General features: G+C 37.9%; 1 protein-coding gene across 1 annotated transcript; it reads left to right on the forward strand.

The window, feature by feature from the left end:
* Positions 1-586: 586 nt before the first annotated feature.
* LOC131699534 (protein Wnt-8-like) lies at positions 587-3706 on the forward strand. Its single transcript, XM_058996618.1, has 5 exons — positions 587-637; positions 805-943; positions 1809-1934; positions 2124-2266; positions 3137-3706. The coding sequence occupies exons 1-5, from the start codon at positions 623-625 to the stop codon at positions 3704-3706; spliced, it is 993 nt and encodes a 330-aa protein (XP_058852601.1). The 5' UTR covers positions 587-622.
* The last annotated feature ends 14816 nt before the right edge of the window (positions 3707-18522 follow it).

The raw sequence follows: 18522 nt of genomic DNA on the forward strand, positions 1-18522 counted from the left end.
ATCGGACGGGATACAGGGCTGATACAGGTAGTTCACTAAACTCTTAGGGCCCTATTCTGACTTAGTTCTTTTGCGCGTAAACCAAGCCAGAATAGGGCGCTTAGTGAGCGTTTAATATAATTAAACATACCGATTGTTATTGTTGTGTTTCTTAGCGTAATGATAGTTGTTAAGCTCTAAGCGGTGAATGTGCTTTGAAGTGCAGCAGGCGTTTCCTTTGCTTTCTCACTGTCACCCAATGATCTTGCATCCGTCGTTTCCCAGGGAATAGGAAGGTATTCACGCATCCCAAATGTCGATCACATAAATTCCCGAGAAAGCCCTCTCACAGTCACACTCCTCTTGCTTTAGTATGTGGTTCTGATTAACCCCAGGGATTACAGGATCACGGGAAAACAGAAGGATTTGTAACCATGGTCCCCTTCCATCTTCTCACTTCAGTGGTCCTCTGCTTTTACTGCAGGATCTTCTCAGTAGCGGCATGGTATGCATTTCAGTGGGATTAACAATTCAGCTTCAAAATTAAAAGAGCTACTAAAACGCGGGTGGTGTTTGCCAACAATGTTAATAATAGTCCTTTTGTGTTTCTTTTCTTGCGTTTAGGTCCGTGAACAACTTCCTTATGACTGGACCCAAGGTATATCTTATGTTCTTAATTATTGATGACATTTAAGAAACACAGTGTTATTTCAATCCAAATGTTTAAACACTGTGCGTAAAGGTATTTCACGTAGGTCACTGCATTAGGTTATGCATGTAAGTCATTAATATTAAACGTGTCGCTCTGTTCGTGTGTCCTACCAGGCTTTCCTGACCTACTCCAGCAGTGTGCAGGTGGGCGCGCAGAGTGGCATTGCGGAATGTAAACACCAGTTTGCTTGGGATCGGTGGAACTGTCCAGAAAGTGCTCTCCAGCTATCTACTCACAACAGACTAAGAAGCGGTAAGGGTTCTCTCTTCATTAACCGATGCTGTTCATTACATATATAGTGGGTATATTGTCGTCGGTGTTATCAATGTATTCACCGTTTTTTGTGGACTAAGTGTTAGTGCGTTTACATTGCACTATATTTTTTTAGCTGTTAAACCGATTTGGATATTTGTATCTGTACATTGTGGACGTGTACGTCTCGTTTTAATTTCTGCAACGCACTTTGTTATCTTTGTTTAGATTAGAGAGCTTGAACTAAACCTCTTTCTACAACTAAATGCACAATGTACTGCAAAAGTCATTCTGAAAGTCTTACAGCTACTTTCATGCGTAGTCTGAAGGATGATGATAATGATAATGATGATTATTATCGTTGTTATTGATAATAATAATAATAATAATAATAATAATAATAATAATAATAATAATAATAATAATAATAATAATTATTATTATTATTATTATTATTATTATTGTTTTAGTAGTTGTAACACCGTTGTATTGTTGGTTCTTTTTATTAGCAAAAAGCATGGCGGATATAAGCCACCGTTAACCTTTTCACTGGTCTGTATTTTGGATAAATTTGTGTAGGTGAAAACAGTTCTGCTCCACTGTCCTCTGCTCCAGGTCCGCGTACTGCACTGAAGATTCTTAATAGAACCCCTCAAACAAACGCTATTCACAGCACGGGGGTTCCATAAGAGCAGTGAAAAGGTAAACCAGAGAATACCATCACCATGCTTTTATTACACTGTTATACACTTAAACATGTGCAATGTCACCCCCACTCCTCACCTTAAAATACTATGACAATATAGATTGTACTATATGAACCTTATTAGGAGTGCATCTGATTGCGTCGTCTTTTGAATTCCAGCTACAAGAGAAACCTCGTTCGTCCACGCCATCAGTTCCGCTGGTGTGATGTACACTTTAACTAGAAACTGCAGTATGGGGGATTTCGAAAACTGTGGCTGTGATGATTCAAGAAATGGACAAATCGGTAAGTCCATACATTATCTTTCCGATCAGCGTGTCCCATTTAAACATACAAGGGTAACATCCGTACACCAATGGACGTGACGATGTACATGTGTAATCGTTCTGTATAATAATTATATTTCGGGTGCACAGTCCAAACTTATTTACAAAACTGATATGAATGCTGTTGCTTTATTTTTTTTTAATTTAGGAGGTCGAGGCTGGATTTGGGGAGGCTGCAGTGATAATGTGAAGTTTGGAGAACGCATTTCAAAAGAATTTGTAGATGCTTTGGAGACGGGGCAAGACGTAAGAGCCGCTATGAACTTACACAACAAGGCAGCTGGCAGAATGGTAACCTTTTATTCATAACTGTCAAATAAAGAAGCACTGTTTATAGAGCGTTTAGTTTCCTCTGGGCTTACACTTCAAATATGTGTAATGTATGAGTGACCAGCGGAATTGTAGGTCAAAACTCTGCCTCAAGTTTTCCAGCTAATCATAGGATATATCTGAAATATAGTAAACAAATACTGCACATGTATGAATATTTTAATAATATGAATATGTATTTGATAATATAAAAACAACAAGGAAACATTACTCTCATGTTTTTAATTGGTCAACTTCTACCGTACTGGGACACCCGATACCCATGCCAGCGTCAGTGACACACTTTCGCTGGAGGTGAAAAGCGTTCAGTGCCTACTGGCGCTGGTGTATAACACCTGTAACATGTTAAACCAGCGCTCAGTGCCGTACCGCCGCGGACTAGCAGCCAATTGTAAGCTAGCAAGCCAATATAGAAAGTGTCACATGACAATTGTTCGTGTGGTGTTTTAGATTGCTGAAATCATCTTTTATAAACTTTATTTTTATTTTTGATGGCGTACATTGTATGTGATATTCTGGAAGACGAGACTCCCTTTTCAAAGCGCGTAGAAACAAGCAATCCCGTCCCTGCCTATTGGATGAGCGTCGCAGAACAAGCAGGGGCGGCACATTCAAATTTCAAACTGTACAGACAGACACGGAGCACTTAGCTTATTTGTTTTTAAGCTACTGGCTGTCTCTGTTGAACCGAATACTGTTTTGTTTTTAGTCGTATTTTTTATTAACTAATAATAATAATAATAATAATAATAATAATAATAATAATAATAATAATAATAATAATAATAAAACTACATGATTTAATAAAAGGTATTTCCTTGTCGGTTTCAGGCTGTAAAAGCGACAATGAAGAGATCCTGCAAGTGTCACGGAGTGTCTGGGAGCTGCAGCATTCAAACCTGCTGGCTCCAGCTGTCGGAGTTCAGAGAAATCGGGAACTACCTCAAATTAAAGCACGACCAGGCCCAGAAACTGGATATGGACAAGAGGAGAATGCGCGCAGGGAACAGCGCCGACAACAGAGCGGCGATCGCAGAAGCTTTCAGCACCATAGCGCGGACAGAGCTCATCTATTTTGAGGAATCCCCGGATTATTGCACGAAGAATGTCAGCCTCGGGCTCTACGGCACGGAGGGTAGGGAGTGTCTACAAAGTGCCAGGAACTTGTCCCAGTGGGAAAGACGAAGCTGCAGGAGGCTGTGCCATGAATGTGGACATAAAGTGGAAGAGAGAAGAACTGAAATCATCAGCAGCTGCAACTGCAAATTCCATTGGTGCTGCACTGTGAAATGTGAGCAGTGCAAGCAGGTTGTCACCAAACGCTTTTGCACTATGAATTACAGAAATAATACCCAATTTAACAACACCAGACGCACAAACGGTAACCACGGGAGATACTAAACAGAGTGTGACACCAACATTTTATATAAATATGTACTTAATAATAATTTCAATTGGATGTATTTATAGTTCATGGTACTGACGTGTGTGTGTGTGTGTATGTGTGTGTGTCTGTGCGTGCGTGTGTGTGCGTGTGCGTGTGCGTGTGTGTTTTACAACGGTACGCGTTACATGTCTTTTCACTTTATTTATGTGGGATTCTATTTTGCATCTTTCTGTGAAAGAGTTTAAGGGAATTACATTTTTTACAATAATGGTAGGTCTTTTTTTAATCAAGTTATTGGTCTTATTTACGCACTTTTAGGATTCGTTTGTATTTGCACAAACACAGTTAGACCTTGTTACAGAATCTTCACAAAGTTTCGACCAGTGAAACAGTTCTTTGCTTTAGAATAATGTTTTGTTACACGGACTTAATATTGCATATTTTAAAGTGACATTGACGTTTGTTGTATAATAAATGTGTTTTATATATTGAAAAAGTTGATGTAAATGTACTTAAAAAGCTTGTTTTCATTTATTGTATATCCCACTCAAGTCATCCTATTTTTACACTAATGTGCAGTACCGTAGTAGTTTCTTTTTTTTAAGGCAAATTTAGTTATTAAAAAGGTGTTTTAAAAAGTAGGAAATTCACCAGAACGTAGTTTTTTTCAGGAGTTACTAACTTTGTGGGGACATTCGATGGTGTAGGAAACTGTACTCACTGACACCTTGGCTTTCTTTGCAATTTCTCTAAAGGAAAAACCTACACTTTTAAGGGTTATAATGGTCTGTCTGTCTTCCTTTGTTAATTGCCTTTTTCTCGCCATTATGAGAGCAATATACTACTTCCTGCAGTACAATACTGTCCAAATAATGCTTAAGAGGGTGTAGTAACACAGTCTGTTCCAACACTGCTTTTATACAGACAGAGGGTTTGTAAATAATCAACAAAAGTTGGGACACCTGTAGGAATTGTTAGCATCAACTTTCAAGGCTTAATTTACCTCCATTGGTGCAGAACAGCTGTAAGTTGTTAACCCATTACTTGTTCCCTGAAAAAGGCCTTTTTGTATAACTCTGAAATGTACATTATTTTTCAGTTTTTGGTAACCTAAACTTTTTTTATTAACCTCTGGCTGTTTACCGCTTACCTTTGTACCATTTCAGGTTATTCACTGGACTTGAACTGCTTAAATTTCAATAAAAACTGGAAAAATTGGGGTGTTCTAAAACTTTTGACCGGTAGTGTATATACAGTAGGCCTATATAATTTCCGAAATTAACATATATGTTCTGCTATTTTGGCCAGTAACGCTCTAATCTCAGTAGCCTACAAAATTGATGTATGTCAATACAAACAAAGAGGCCTATATACGCTCCTGAATGGAGGTGTACGAAGCCGTTCTTCCCGAGGCAGCAAAAACTGGCTGATTTAGCCAGGCTTTGAAGTGTGCATGTTCGCTAAGATGTTGTTTCATTATTCTAAGGGCGTCAGGCCTTTGAACCTGGATCAGTGGAAACGTGTCAATGGCTCTGTCCACGTATGGCATGTTAAACTGGTAACCTGCTGCTCCTTCACTGTTAATCGTATGCCCAAACAAGTAACTGTGAATAACAGGAGATATTTGCATATTCGCCCTTGCATAGGGATGCTTTTTTAACATCTCCATTTAACTTGAATGGATCTACGCAGTAAACGTTCTGCATAACTTGTACTAAAGGAAGTCAACTGAAGCTTTAATTTTACAACGCCCTGGGAGTTCTGCAGGAACTTGTTTTCCATGCACTATACCCAACTAACTACAAAAATGTAACGCAATGCCTATTGCACTACAATACCCAGCGTTAACAGCATTACGTCATCAAGAAATACCTCATGGAATTGTACTTGTATGACATTGTTTCACATACTAGTATATTACTACTGACACACTGTGGTAACCTATAATCACTTAATACCATGTTGTATCATATTAAAATCATGTGCATGACATACAACACTGTTGTCAGGAGGTGTCATATCTTGGTTCAGGTCTTATCTTTCCAATAGGTTTTAGTTTGTCTCTATTGGGGAGCTGAAATCAGCATTATGTGAAGTCGTCTGCAGTGTTCCACAGCGCTCCATTTTAGGTCCTTTGTTATTTGCGTTGTGTACGTTACCCTTAGGTGACATTATCCGCAGACATGGAGTGAACTTCCATTGTTACGCTGAAGATACTCTGCTATATTTGTCTTTAGACTTTAGCAGTCTCTCACCAGAACTAAAACTAGAAATGAGAAATGTGGGGCTCATCTTTGACCTTGATTTATCATTTGAGACTCACATTAGGAAAGTTACTAAAGCATCCTTTTATCATTTGAGAAATAAAGCTAATCTTAGACCTATTATTCTGTATCTGATGCTGAAAGACTAATGCATGCTTTTGTTAAATCTAGAATTGATTATTGTAATGCACTTTTCTCTGGTATTCCAAAACACATGGTGTCTCTTCAGAACACTGCCACTAGAATTCTGACTAAAACTAGAAAAAGTGAACATATTACCCCTGTTTTAGCCTCTTTGCACTGGCTCCCTGTGCAGTTTAGAGTTGATATTAAGAGTTGGCTTTTCTATATTATATATATTGTGTGTGTGTGTATGAAGTGCTTTGGGATCCTCGTGATGAAAGGCACTACAGAAATGTGAATTGTTGTTATTCATCTAGATTCCAATAATAATGGTTCTTTATTGAACCTAACTGAAACAATCTGACAGTTCCAATGAACCACCCTAAGAAGCACTGGTCAAGAAGCAGATGCACATGGTACTGAAAACTTAAACTGGGTTGCACACAATCAATAATACCCAACACAAAGGTAATTAAAACAGTTTTTGGCAGTAACGAGTCCAACCTGATAGCACTGCCAAACCTGTACATAACTCTGGCAGTTCTGGTGTGTAATGTAAGGTTGCATTATTTAAAGGTTTTTTTTTTCTTTTAATCTGTTTTATAGTTAATAAGCTGTTCCTAGTAAACTGAATGCATACAAATCCATATTTCTTCCAAATAGACTTTTAAAGTCATTGAAGTTTTGTGTACACGGCCCAACATGTCAGTGATGATCTGGGATGTGATCATCATTGCCTCTTCCACTGGGTGAGGTTCCATAACAATTATTTATCTTGCAGTGTGTTGAGCTATTTTCAATTCCTGACCTCTTGTCCAAAAAGCATTACACGTTTCAAACTTTGCTATATAACTTTGTAACAGCAGCATGTGAATGTATTCTGTGATCTGTTGGTGTATACTTGATGTAACGTGAATGTAGTTGTTTTGCTTTGTTAAAACTACACATTCTATCTGCATATAACTGAATGGTCAGCTATCGGTGAGTGGTCTTCCAGACTGGTGGTTCTGAGGTCTCTAATGAAAAATAACACATAGAATAATTAGGGGTTAAAAAGCCTGTCTATTTCCACTGATTCATGCAAACCACATGAAAGAGAACACAAAACAGATGAGGGATAACAGATGAATGAGGGACAGTACCCCCTAATAACAGACATCTGGTACTATAACAGTCATAACAAGCTCACTCGTTTCAATCATTAACAACAGTAATTGCAACTACTCCCTTAGCTAACTTTGGCTATATATTTCCTTAATATTTCCAAAACTACAAGTCAATCTTTCAAAATGCAGTTCAATTAGAAACGTTGATACCTTGCCCAGCTGCTGTCCCAACCTAGCCACACTTTTATAAATTAAAATTGAAAAATCATAAAACATTTCAGGATGCACAGGGCTGTAGCCCATTCCATACCCTCACTTGTGGAATTAAATGAGCTAACAGCTGTAGGGTCAGAAGTCTGCTTCCTGCTTCCGATGCAAACAGATCAAGCTAATTCATGACCGATATCTTATTCTTTTTCTTTCTGAATAGCATTCAGTTCTTGACAGATTGATGCACCGGGATACAATGGAAGTTTTGCCTTTTCAATCCATCACTGCCCTGACAGCAATCCAACTGGACTGCAATAATATTCACATTCCTTCTACCCCCTATTGCTTTAACCAACTGCAAACCCACTATGTCATTCGGGAGTGACAGATGTGCAGACACTGAAGAAATAAGACTTTATTACAGAACTGCTCTTCATTTGCACTTCCTTGAATACTCATTTAAAGAAGTCACTGGCCTATTATTTAATTAGTCCAGTGAAACAAGGGCCACTGTTAGACATCTGTCCCTCAAATACAATACTATACATTGACAGAGGGTATAGAGAGGGTTCATATCAAATATGGTCAGCTAAGGCCTAAGACTTATAAAAAAGTAGCCAAAATGTTTGTCTGCTTGAGTTTCTTGTAAGTTGTAGCCTTCAATTTTGATTGAGGGTATTGAAGTTATGGATATTTTTGGTTCTTGTTAATAAACAGACTGCAGAAGTAGCTACAGGGGTCTCCAGAGCAATTAAAAACTGTAAGTGTGACATACATACAGACAGGCAGTCGGTCAAACAGTCACCGGATCAAGACACACACAATGACCTGTGCACCCAAGACCCACACAATGACCTGTGCTACCAAGACACACACAATGACCTGTGCTACCAAGACACACACAATGACCTGTGCTACCAAGACCCACACAATGACCTGTGCTACCAAGTTTCATCACAACCGCTGCTTCAGATATATGTAGAACTAAAATGTTACATGAATGCATATGCCAGTCTCAGCTACATACCCCAGTGAGGACAGGCATCCCCAGCAGAGTACCACAATAATAATAATAATAATAATAATAATAATAATAATAATAATAATAATAATAATAATAATAATAATAATAATAGCATAAAAGCTACAGTCCCTTTGTTTTTAAGCCTTCATACACCCTAGCATTATTACACATTCAATAAATTGTGCTGAATAAGTTCCTTTGTAACTTTGATCACAATTGCTTAAGACTTTACTGAGCCAGTTTCATGACAATTTGGACGAGTGCTTCTCTACATTAATGTAAAACTGAAGTGTGATATGGACAGACACCCATCTCTATCCTTTAACATAGTGATCTAGAACAGTACTGTGGAAACCATTGTGTATTAAATAGCACCATGTAGGTACCATTCTCATTATTTTGTAATTTCAAATGTATGAAGGCACACTTAAGGGGTTCTATATAAAATAATGTATCAATTGAATTCATGATCATATGTCAGAGGCCCTAATGTATATATTGAGTTTTTCCATTTTTGCAAATAAGAATTTTTGTTATATTTATATAAAAAAAAAAATCCACTGGATTGAAATATCAGTAAATGTAGCCTGCAATCTCTGCCACCAGCCTTGCAATCTGCTCAAAGTGCACCTTTTCATTGTGACTGCAGGGCGCTAATGAATACATACCCTGCTGGCTGCTATAAAGGACTCTGTCTCCTGCCCTTGAAGTGCAATGTTTTTAATCAATCATAACATACAAGAACAAGTAACTCCATTCTCCTTCATGACAAGCATGCTTTCCATATGCATTGTAACTAACTGGTCACACTGCAAGACATTCAGGTCGTTTCTTTGACCAAAGTTCAACTTCAGCTGTTGTCTGTTTTACCAAACAAAAGACCTATTTCCTTTTGATTGTGAACCCCCCTCTTTAACATGACAAAGATCAGAGACTTTCATCAGGGATTACTGGAATGGTGTTAACATGCACAATCCCACTGATGTGAAACAACATCTTATTCATACTTAGCCTGGTCAAACTGTTTGTTTTGTATGAACTCTATTAATGTATCCCTCTGTATTTATGTGTAATATTTAATCTGGCATACCCTTTTTCAGAAGCAGCATTCTAAAACGGTTTAGGGAACAAACTATTTTTAGCCTTGAGGAAGGAAGGATGGGGAGGGAGAAATGGGTTACCTAGCCACGTTGTTGATCCTGAATCATTGGGCACCTTTAAAATCCCAAAGTCAATAAGCTACTGGAAACCGGGTAGACACTGATGGGTCGGATGGCATCCTCTCGTGATTGGGAAACGTGTGAACAAAAACACAAACGGACAGTTAAAAAGCTCTGCAACAATGACATTGGCAGCTTTTTCCTTGTAGAAAAAAATTGGGACAAACTTAGAGAGGCGAACATTAAGAATTCTCAAAGTGTGCTGGTGCCAGGTAACAGATCTGCCTTCATTTCAAAACATTCTACGAACCTCTTGGAAATGAGATCTCAAAGTGCATTTAGTTTCACCTTTCAAACTAAGGTCACCTCATGTCATGTCTGTGTAAACACTAAACTAGTTGGGAAGAATAGAGGCAAGCCTTGTTAACACCCATTGAAGCGCAATCTAATCAAGTTTAGGTCAATTGCTTAACCACTTCAAGTATTTTTTTATCGTATCAGGATAGCCACATTAAAACAATCTCCTCCTTCTGTTTGATACATATATCTGGAATATACAGTAAATATAAGAGAAGTAAAAAAAAAAAAAAGTCTGCTTAATTACATAAAGCCCTTCCGCCCTAAATAGAAAACTAAACTGATATCCTGCTCTGATTATGCTATTTTGATGTTATCTCTGTATATACAACTCTGTGGGTTCCACTGGTTACTGGCATGATTAAAATCAAATCCTATTTGCTTGGTGACACTGTACCTCTTATTAAAGTTCACCATAGTAAAAGCATAGCAAAGTGTTAAAGGTATGTCAGTATGGTGGAGTGTGACATGCATACATATGTGCGACTGCCTCCACTATAATAAAGCATGGTGAAAGCATGGTAAAGCACAGGTAAGTATTGTAACGCCTAGAGAGGTATGGTAAAGTATATTTAAAAACATGGTAAAGTATGGTTACTGTACCTATGCTAAATGCATAACCATGGAATGCACATGATAGCTGCAAAATGACCTTGCAAATTGCCCTTGTTAAACTTGTATAAGGGACATTGCAGTGATGTGCTGTAGTGCCATTAACTAAAATGTATATACAATAACATGGCTTTATCAGTACTATGATTTGCATTGACTCCATGCTTTATTGGTTTTATCTGATTGCTGTCTGGGAACACAGTTCTCTTTGATTACAGCACTGTTACCAAGGATGTAGTCATAAAATCTTAACTCTCCTCCCCAGAGACGCCAAATACATTCTGAAGCTGGAGAGATAGAAAGTGAATCTGAGGTTTATTACTAAGACAAGATAAGCACGCATTTTACTTGCTTCTGGTCTGTTCTACTCAACCTCCACTGACCAGAGTTCCATTGGTGTATTCCATCTACCCTCCAGTACCTATTGTATGCACACTTGGGGTAAGCTACAGAATAATTGTAATGCATTTATTGTGAGATCCACACCAGATAGCAGCTTGCCTTTATCTCATTAATCAGCAGAGTTTGCTAACAAATCACTGCACGGCTCTGCACTGGCAGTTGGTGCCATTTAAAGTGTAGTTCTGCTCACCAGATCACTCACAGTTTTATACAGACAGGGTGACCTGGAGACAGACTGATAGTGGGGAAGGCTGCATGCTCGCTGAAGCTCAAGACTTCCTGTAGTTTGTAATGACAAATGTAACACTATTAAGGCATGTGACATTGAGTATATTTTATCTCACATCCCAGTGTAGATTTCACAGAGATGGGTTTTTTGCCACTCAAGTGTTATGGTCCTTAAATTCCACCCTCTTTAGGGTAATGATTCTTTCCATGCATGTCTTTATTACCCTTGTTGTGAAAGCAATGCCACAGAGGATGCCTTCAATGTGGCTTTTCTAACACCCACAAGCACTGCACAGGGTTTCTAAGACTTCCGTGATGTTGTAAGAAGCGCTTATTAAAGGTTTCTTTTTTCAGTAGTTGATGAGAATAGATTGAGTTCAAATGTTAAGCTACTTTGTTATTGGCAAAACACTGTTAAGGTATTGCTGAGAATAACAAACATTGCATTTCACTAGTTTATTTTAATGAAAGAGTACATTTGACCCGGTGTCTTATGGTACAAGTCTTTTTCTGTGCACTCTGGGTGGGCAGGAGGACTCCAAAACAGTTGAGTGGTTCTGTCAGCCAAAGTACCAGTGTTATACATTCAAACCGTACATTTTCACTTATTCTCACTAATCTTTTCATGATTAACCTAAGGGTTGACTCGATTTGGCATGTGGGCATCTAGATTTGGGATCAAAACATTTAAATATATATCAATTTTGATGTTACCACAAGACAAAACCAGCAAACAGAAATATGATATTTTTCAGGTTGCCTGCTTCAAATTAGAAAAGCTTTTCATACAAAACCAGGATTCTTCCAATCCACGCTTGGTACTTACGTCTGCACCAATACATTTTACTCAGGCTGCAGTTTTGCTCCTTGAACAAATGAATATGTTGTAAAAACAAGCCCCACACACCCTTCCCCCGATCCCACCAGCTGCTCTCCAGTTTATTATTTTATTATTATTTATTTATTAGCAGGCGTCCTTATCCAGGGCAACTTACAATTGTTACAAGATATCACATTATTCTTTACATACAATGACCCATTTATACAGCTGGGTTTTTACTGTAGCAATCTAGGTAAAGTACCTTGCTTAAGGGTACAGCAGCAGTGTCACCCACCTGGGATTGAACCCACGACCTGGTCAAGAGTCCAGAGCCCTAACCACTACTCCACACTGCTATATAATATTATACAATCACTACATTGAAGTGTCCCGGTCAGAATAAGAGTCAGTGTGCACAAGCTGAAAACATATCGCTTTGGTTATCAATCACAGTTACCAGTTTCAACTGATTTTCACATCACGTAATACCCCTTTGGCAAACAAAAGCATTTAAGTAATTTGCTGTAAAATATTTACTGACATATAAAGTAGCACGATAAAGCATAGATAACACTACAGTGTGTAAGGTTACAACTTTCTTGATTGTAAAGTGTTGTAAAGGAATCAGCATGGTCTAATTCAATACATAGAGCTATTCTGTATTACACTGCAAAATAGGCATGTGTTATATCGGCCCTTCTTCTGTATTTCAATACCATGTTATTACCATGCTATTTTTGGTTGGACTGCTTTTAATATATATGCAATGATCCATTTCTTTTTATGTACCGATACTAAATATAAACATAAAGCACAAACTTGCAGTGGATACAAACAAGCCCTCAATTGTATATTCATTTATTAATATGAAACTTCAAGAAATGGAGAATTGCATTTCAATTAAATACTTCTCCTGCAGTGGCTATCAGCTTGTATCGTACAGCACCCTTTACCATATTCTATACATTATCCAAACCCAGGACTGCATTCGGACACTGGGGATGTATGGCTGATCACTGTGGTGTACTGCAGGTTTTAAAGGCATTTCCGTCAAGGCACCAGATAGAAGAACGTGACAGAGGAGATTCTCATAATGTAGTAGGAGAATATGGGTCTGTCACTCAGGGAGGCTGGCTGGTGGGAGGGGATGTATTGAGGTTCCCTGTAGAGGGACTCCTTCATGCAGATCCGCCCAGTGATTGGGAGTCATTGGGCTGCAGACAGCATTCAGGACCGGCCCTCAGCTCCTGCAGAGAGCACCGCTGTGACTGATAGGGCATGAGACAGCCACCCAGCAGAGAGATGAGTGATGGTGGTACTTAGCTTATAATGCACATCAACCAATTTATCTGGCCCAGCAGCAGGCCTGAAAGCCAGTGACTTGTCTTCTTATCTGTGAAATCAAGCCAATCTTCCATTGAAGAGGTTTTGGGAACAGCAGAAATGTAGACCTCCAGGCTTTTGTTTATGGTAGTCATCCTGGTACAGTCCAGGGAAATGGCTTTCATTTTGTATCAGTCATGCAATCTAAATAGCTGTGGTGGGTTTGTTGCTTCATTAACAAAGGACTTCCAGATTTAGATGATTTGAAAATAAAATCTATAGTATTATTAAAAAAAAAAAAAAAACATAAATCTCATAGTGAAAATTGACCCTGGTAAACTTTTGTATGGGTAAAGTAATGTTTAAAAGCAAAGTTAGTAAAGACGAATGATATCAATAATCTAAGTTTGAACTTCCACATTGAAATGAAACTGAGCCCAGTAGCCTACTGGAGCTAGAACTATAAAACAAAATTCAAAATCACGCTACTAATTCTGACTACAATGCAAGCTTTCAAATTACAATCTCATTTGCAAACGATGTCCATAATCTGTTATTATTTGTGGAGATACCATTTAACCAAATGCTTTTTCACATGCATCCTTGAGGTATCACCTAGGAGACAGACAGAGATACATTCAAGGATGATAGTAACAAAACACATTTTAAAGAGACAAATGTAAGCATCGTCCATGTGTTACTCTGTCATCTCCAACAGGGCTGACTACATGCACAATTCAATTACAAGTGAAGTCACAAGGGTGCATCTACAGGACATTGAGCCTATTAAGAAAGTGGAGAAAACACACTTAACAAATACAACACAGTGACCCTCTGCTTTTCTCATGTCACTTCACTACTAACAGATCCAAATTATATATATATATATATATATATATATATATATATATATATATATATATATATATATATATATATATATATATATATATCTCAAATAGTGTAAGTAGCAACCAGTCTTGCTTTGCATAAGTTATGAACACAATCAAGAATTAAAGTCTTATCAATGCTGAAATTCACTTTAACGAGTGGGTTAATACTAATGTGATCAATACTGTCTATACATTGGTGGGTGGCTATGACAAGGGGACATGCCAGAAACATACAATTAAAAGTCCTGCAAACTACATTATTAGTCCACAATTAAGGTTTTCAGTCCCATTTTGTTCCCATATAAATGGTAATTATTGTATTAAAAATGCTACCCATATCTTAAAAGCACTTCCTCTTAGTGTCTGTAAGATATCCTATCAATTACATGAATGGGGAAACCTAAAAGGGATCCATTTCCCACGCCTTTGTTGTCCTTATTGAATTAAGACGAAGGTACCATTCAGCAGCTCAGCATGGGGCTTATTTACTGATGAAGTTTACAAAACAAAGACAGCCGCGGTCACATTTCAACTGTCCTGTCCAAACGGGCCCTTTCGCAATTTCAAAAATAAATAAATACCTGTGTTAGAAATACCCAGCAGTGTAAAACAAACGCAGTAACAAACACAAGCCTTGTATATACAGCAAGCAACATATTGCAGCAAACACGCCTGCTTACAGATTTCAGAGGCGCATTCAACACTACATTACCATTTAATTGCATCACATTCAATATACACTGCCTATTTCAATGACTGTTTGTTTACACCTGGTTCAAAATGGTGTGGCTCAGGTCAACACTTGGTTATCTTGTCTGTTTCAACTATTTTTATTTGTATAGATAAATACTAATGGACTTTTGAGTGATTATCTGGTTTAGTGCAAAATCTACAATAGGTTTTAGTATTTATTGAGCTTTGAATTTGAAATACTTTCTCCTATTATGCTCTAATTTGAAAGAAATAACGTAACATTTTTTTTACAAATATTTTGGCTTGCTCAATGCATTCTCGTCTAAACCTTTGTTGAATTTGAATAGTTTCTTAGCATTTCTATATCTCTTCTGACTGACTGCAAGTAATAGTCTGCAAATCAGCAGTCTTGGAAGTCAACAGATGCAAGGAAAGCATTCAAGAAACATATTCCAGTATGTTTAAAGCATGTTTATCCAAGGCGACTTACAGGTGTTACACGGCACAAGGTTACAATGCAAGCTAAATATAATACAGTATTGTTTAGATTAAGTGCAAAAAATACCACAGAAATACAATCTGCTATGATACTATACGATTGATAGAAATCCCTTTCAGGAGTGTGACAGCCCAGAGGGAAGATGTTTTGCACTGATCTTTGTCTCGTTCACTTCTCAGAGAAGTGTTTGAGAATCCTGCTTCTCATTGGAATATTATACAGTAGTGTGTGCATTTATTAGAACACCTCAAGGTTTGTCATTTATTGAGCTTTGCACTCAAAAAATATATTAATTTACTACAGAAAGTAGTTATGTATTTCTGCAAACTCATCTTACATGATATGAATTATGAACTAAAAACATAGCTATGTCTAAAAGTGTCTTCAATGCTAATAATTAGTCCAGCCGCCTTTGGCATCATTAACAGCTTGGCATCTTTTTAGCATTGTGTCTGTGAACTTTCTCAACATCTCTGGTGTAATCAGAGTTCATTTTTCTTGAAGTTGTGCCCACACTTTCTTTTGTACAGCTGGTATTTCTGCCAAGCAATACAGAAGCAATGGGGTGTTTTAATACATTTGCACATGACTGTGTGTGTTTCTCCTAAACCCAAGATTGGAGTAACAAAAGGAAAAACAAATGGCATATTTCAGAAACCTGGGCAGTTAAAGAGAAATGCTTTTGAGCTGCACACCTGAACAAACAAAACACACAAGAGAAATACAATTGTGTCACAGTATAACAAAATCTATCTGACGATGCTCATACCCTGCAGCTTTTCATCGTTCATCATTGCTTTATAGCTCAAATCCACTCTCTTATGTCTTGTTACATCTATGCGTTATTTTGTTTCTCCTTTCGTTTCTCCAGTAGTAGTTTCACAAGACACACTTCAGACATATACCAAATTCGAAAGAGAAGGATATAAGATGCTTAATCATATGGGCAAGATAGATATTGAAAACAAATGGGACACCAGTTGGACCAGCAACCAAGAAAGTAGCCAGTTTGATCAACAAATCAGGTTGTAGAATGCTGGCTGACGGTGAAGCTCAGATATCAATTTATCATGGTAATCATTCACCTACATAGGTTTCTTAAATCCTACGACACGGCTTTTGCGTTGCACTGTAAACCGTCTCTGTTCTTAATATGGTTTTACGTCCATTTGAAATTTGGACTGAAACTGTGAGTTGTAAATAATGACAGGTCATAAAAGTTAAACAAGCATCATTAAGAACAGCCTCTAGTGGGGGCAGCTCAGAATATCAGCCTGTAATGAGTGCTTGATCAGGCTGCTGACAGAAAGCCAATGCAATTAAAAGGTGCATTGACACAGGTATGTTAAAGACACCTGGGAGTTTTCTCACAGAGATGGGGCACAGTCTCCCCACAAGCACCAAATGCATTCAAAGCAGGCCAGGTCCCTGAAGCTTCGTCACAGACGCCACCCAGCCAGATAAGGTTTACACCTCAACGTATCTCTTCATCAGCCCTGACAAGCCACGCTGCGCCTGACATGACAAGGCATTTATTTGTAGTGGTTTATGAACAAAATACAAATCCACCTTTTTCAAGTGGGTGTAAGGGAGGTAATGGCAGTTAGTTCAAGAAATTAATGAATTGTAGCTTTAAACCACAATCAAATCCACACAGATCAAAGTGATCAGGCGTTTGAATCTACAGAATACTTTGACATTACACATTTCACCATAACACTTTACACAGCAAAGTTTGAACCATTATTTTGTAATAAGAAATAGAAACTGGCAATGTTGCTGTTAATACAACTTGAACTAATTGCAATTTCACCTTTCAGCACTGCAAACCAATATGCAGGTCTACCTCCACTCAAAACTGCAGACCAGTAAAATAATACTTCAGCCTCTTAGTGCTTAAAGAGCTAAGTCTGTTTCAATGCAATAAATACAGTTGGTTTATCATTAATCTTTTCTTGGCTGGACAACAGGAATCTAGAACAGTTTAACGAATACAGTTGAAAGTTTCAAACTTTATTTAATGAATGAAAAGAGTCTTTAAATAGTGTATGATCTTTGTGGGTGTGGTGCATCATTACAGAACCAGCAACAACAAACGTTTATATTGGACAACTGTCTGAAATGGGCCATCAGAATAAAATAAAATCACCCAATTGGTCGATAGCAGAAATCTTGTATTTGGGTTTATCTAAACTTGTGCTCAACCTACTTGCATTGTAGTTCTCGGTGGTTTGTAGATTTTTTTGTTGCCCAGAAAAGGCATACTGAAACCCAGAAACACCTAAGGGCATAAGCATAATACCAGGGGACTATATACACACAATGTACTACTAAACTTCCCCTTAGTAAATCCAGTTGTATTTCAAAGTATCCCTTTCAGGATTGCCGGCTGGCAGAAGGTGCTCTCTCACACTGATAGTGGAATGTGTCTAATGACACCCGCGAAGGACAGAGAGGCTGGCTTTAAATCTAAAAATTAAAACAAAGTATGTAGGCAGATTATGAAGGCTGTGAATATTTTAAACTATCAGGTGATACACAACACTACAGTTGAATATGCAAACTCTTAACGTTATTTCATTCCAAACTGGGACATTTTCGGTTCATCTTACACCAAAGGGTTTGCCGTTTTTGTGCGGTGTTCTTTGGCTTGCAAAGTGGCAGTATTTATCACTTTATGAGCATTCATAAAAGATTCAGTCAGTAAGCTCTTTTTCAATCAAACTGCCATACCTCGGAGGATACCTTCAGACACAACTGTGTATCAACAAAGTGTATTAATTTCACTGAATCACCCCTGAAGTGGATTAACAAAACCCATACCATACCAGGCTGCTGTTTAATCGCAAGTTATCTCCCTAAGTGTGACACATTCATTTGGACTAGTATCTGTTGAAATTGTAACCTCATCTGCATGGTCAGAATCCTTTATGACACTGCCTGTTTTATAAGACCCCACTGCAGGCAGCCAGGACAGCAGCAAGGCTGTTCCACAGAATATTTGCTTACGATTGTAAGTCGCCCTGGATAAGGGTGTCTGCTAAGAAATAAATAATAATAATAATGTCCCTTATTCATCACAGACTTGTTTTGGCTAATCCCTTTATTAGTGTTCT

Source organism: Acipenser ruthenus, chromosome 22 (assembly GCF_902713425.1).
Source record: "Acipenser ruthenus chromosome 22, fAciRut3.2 maternal haplotype, whole genome shotgun sequence".
Lineage (NCBI taxonomy): Eukaryota > Metazoa > Chordata > Actinopteri > Acipenseriformes > Acipenseridae > Acipenser > Acipenser ruthenus.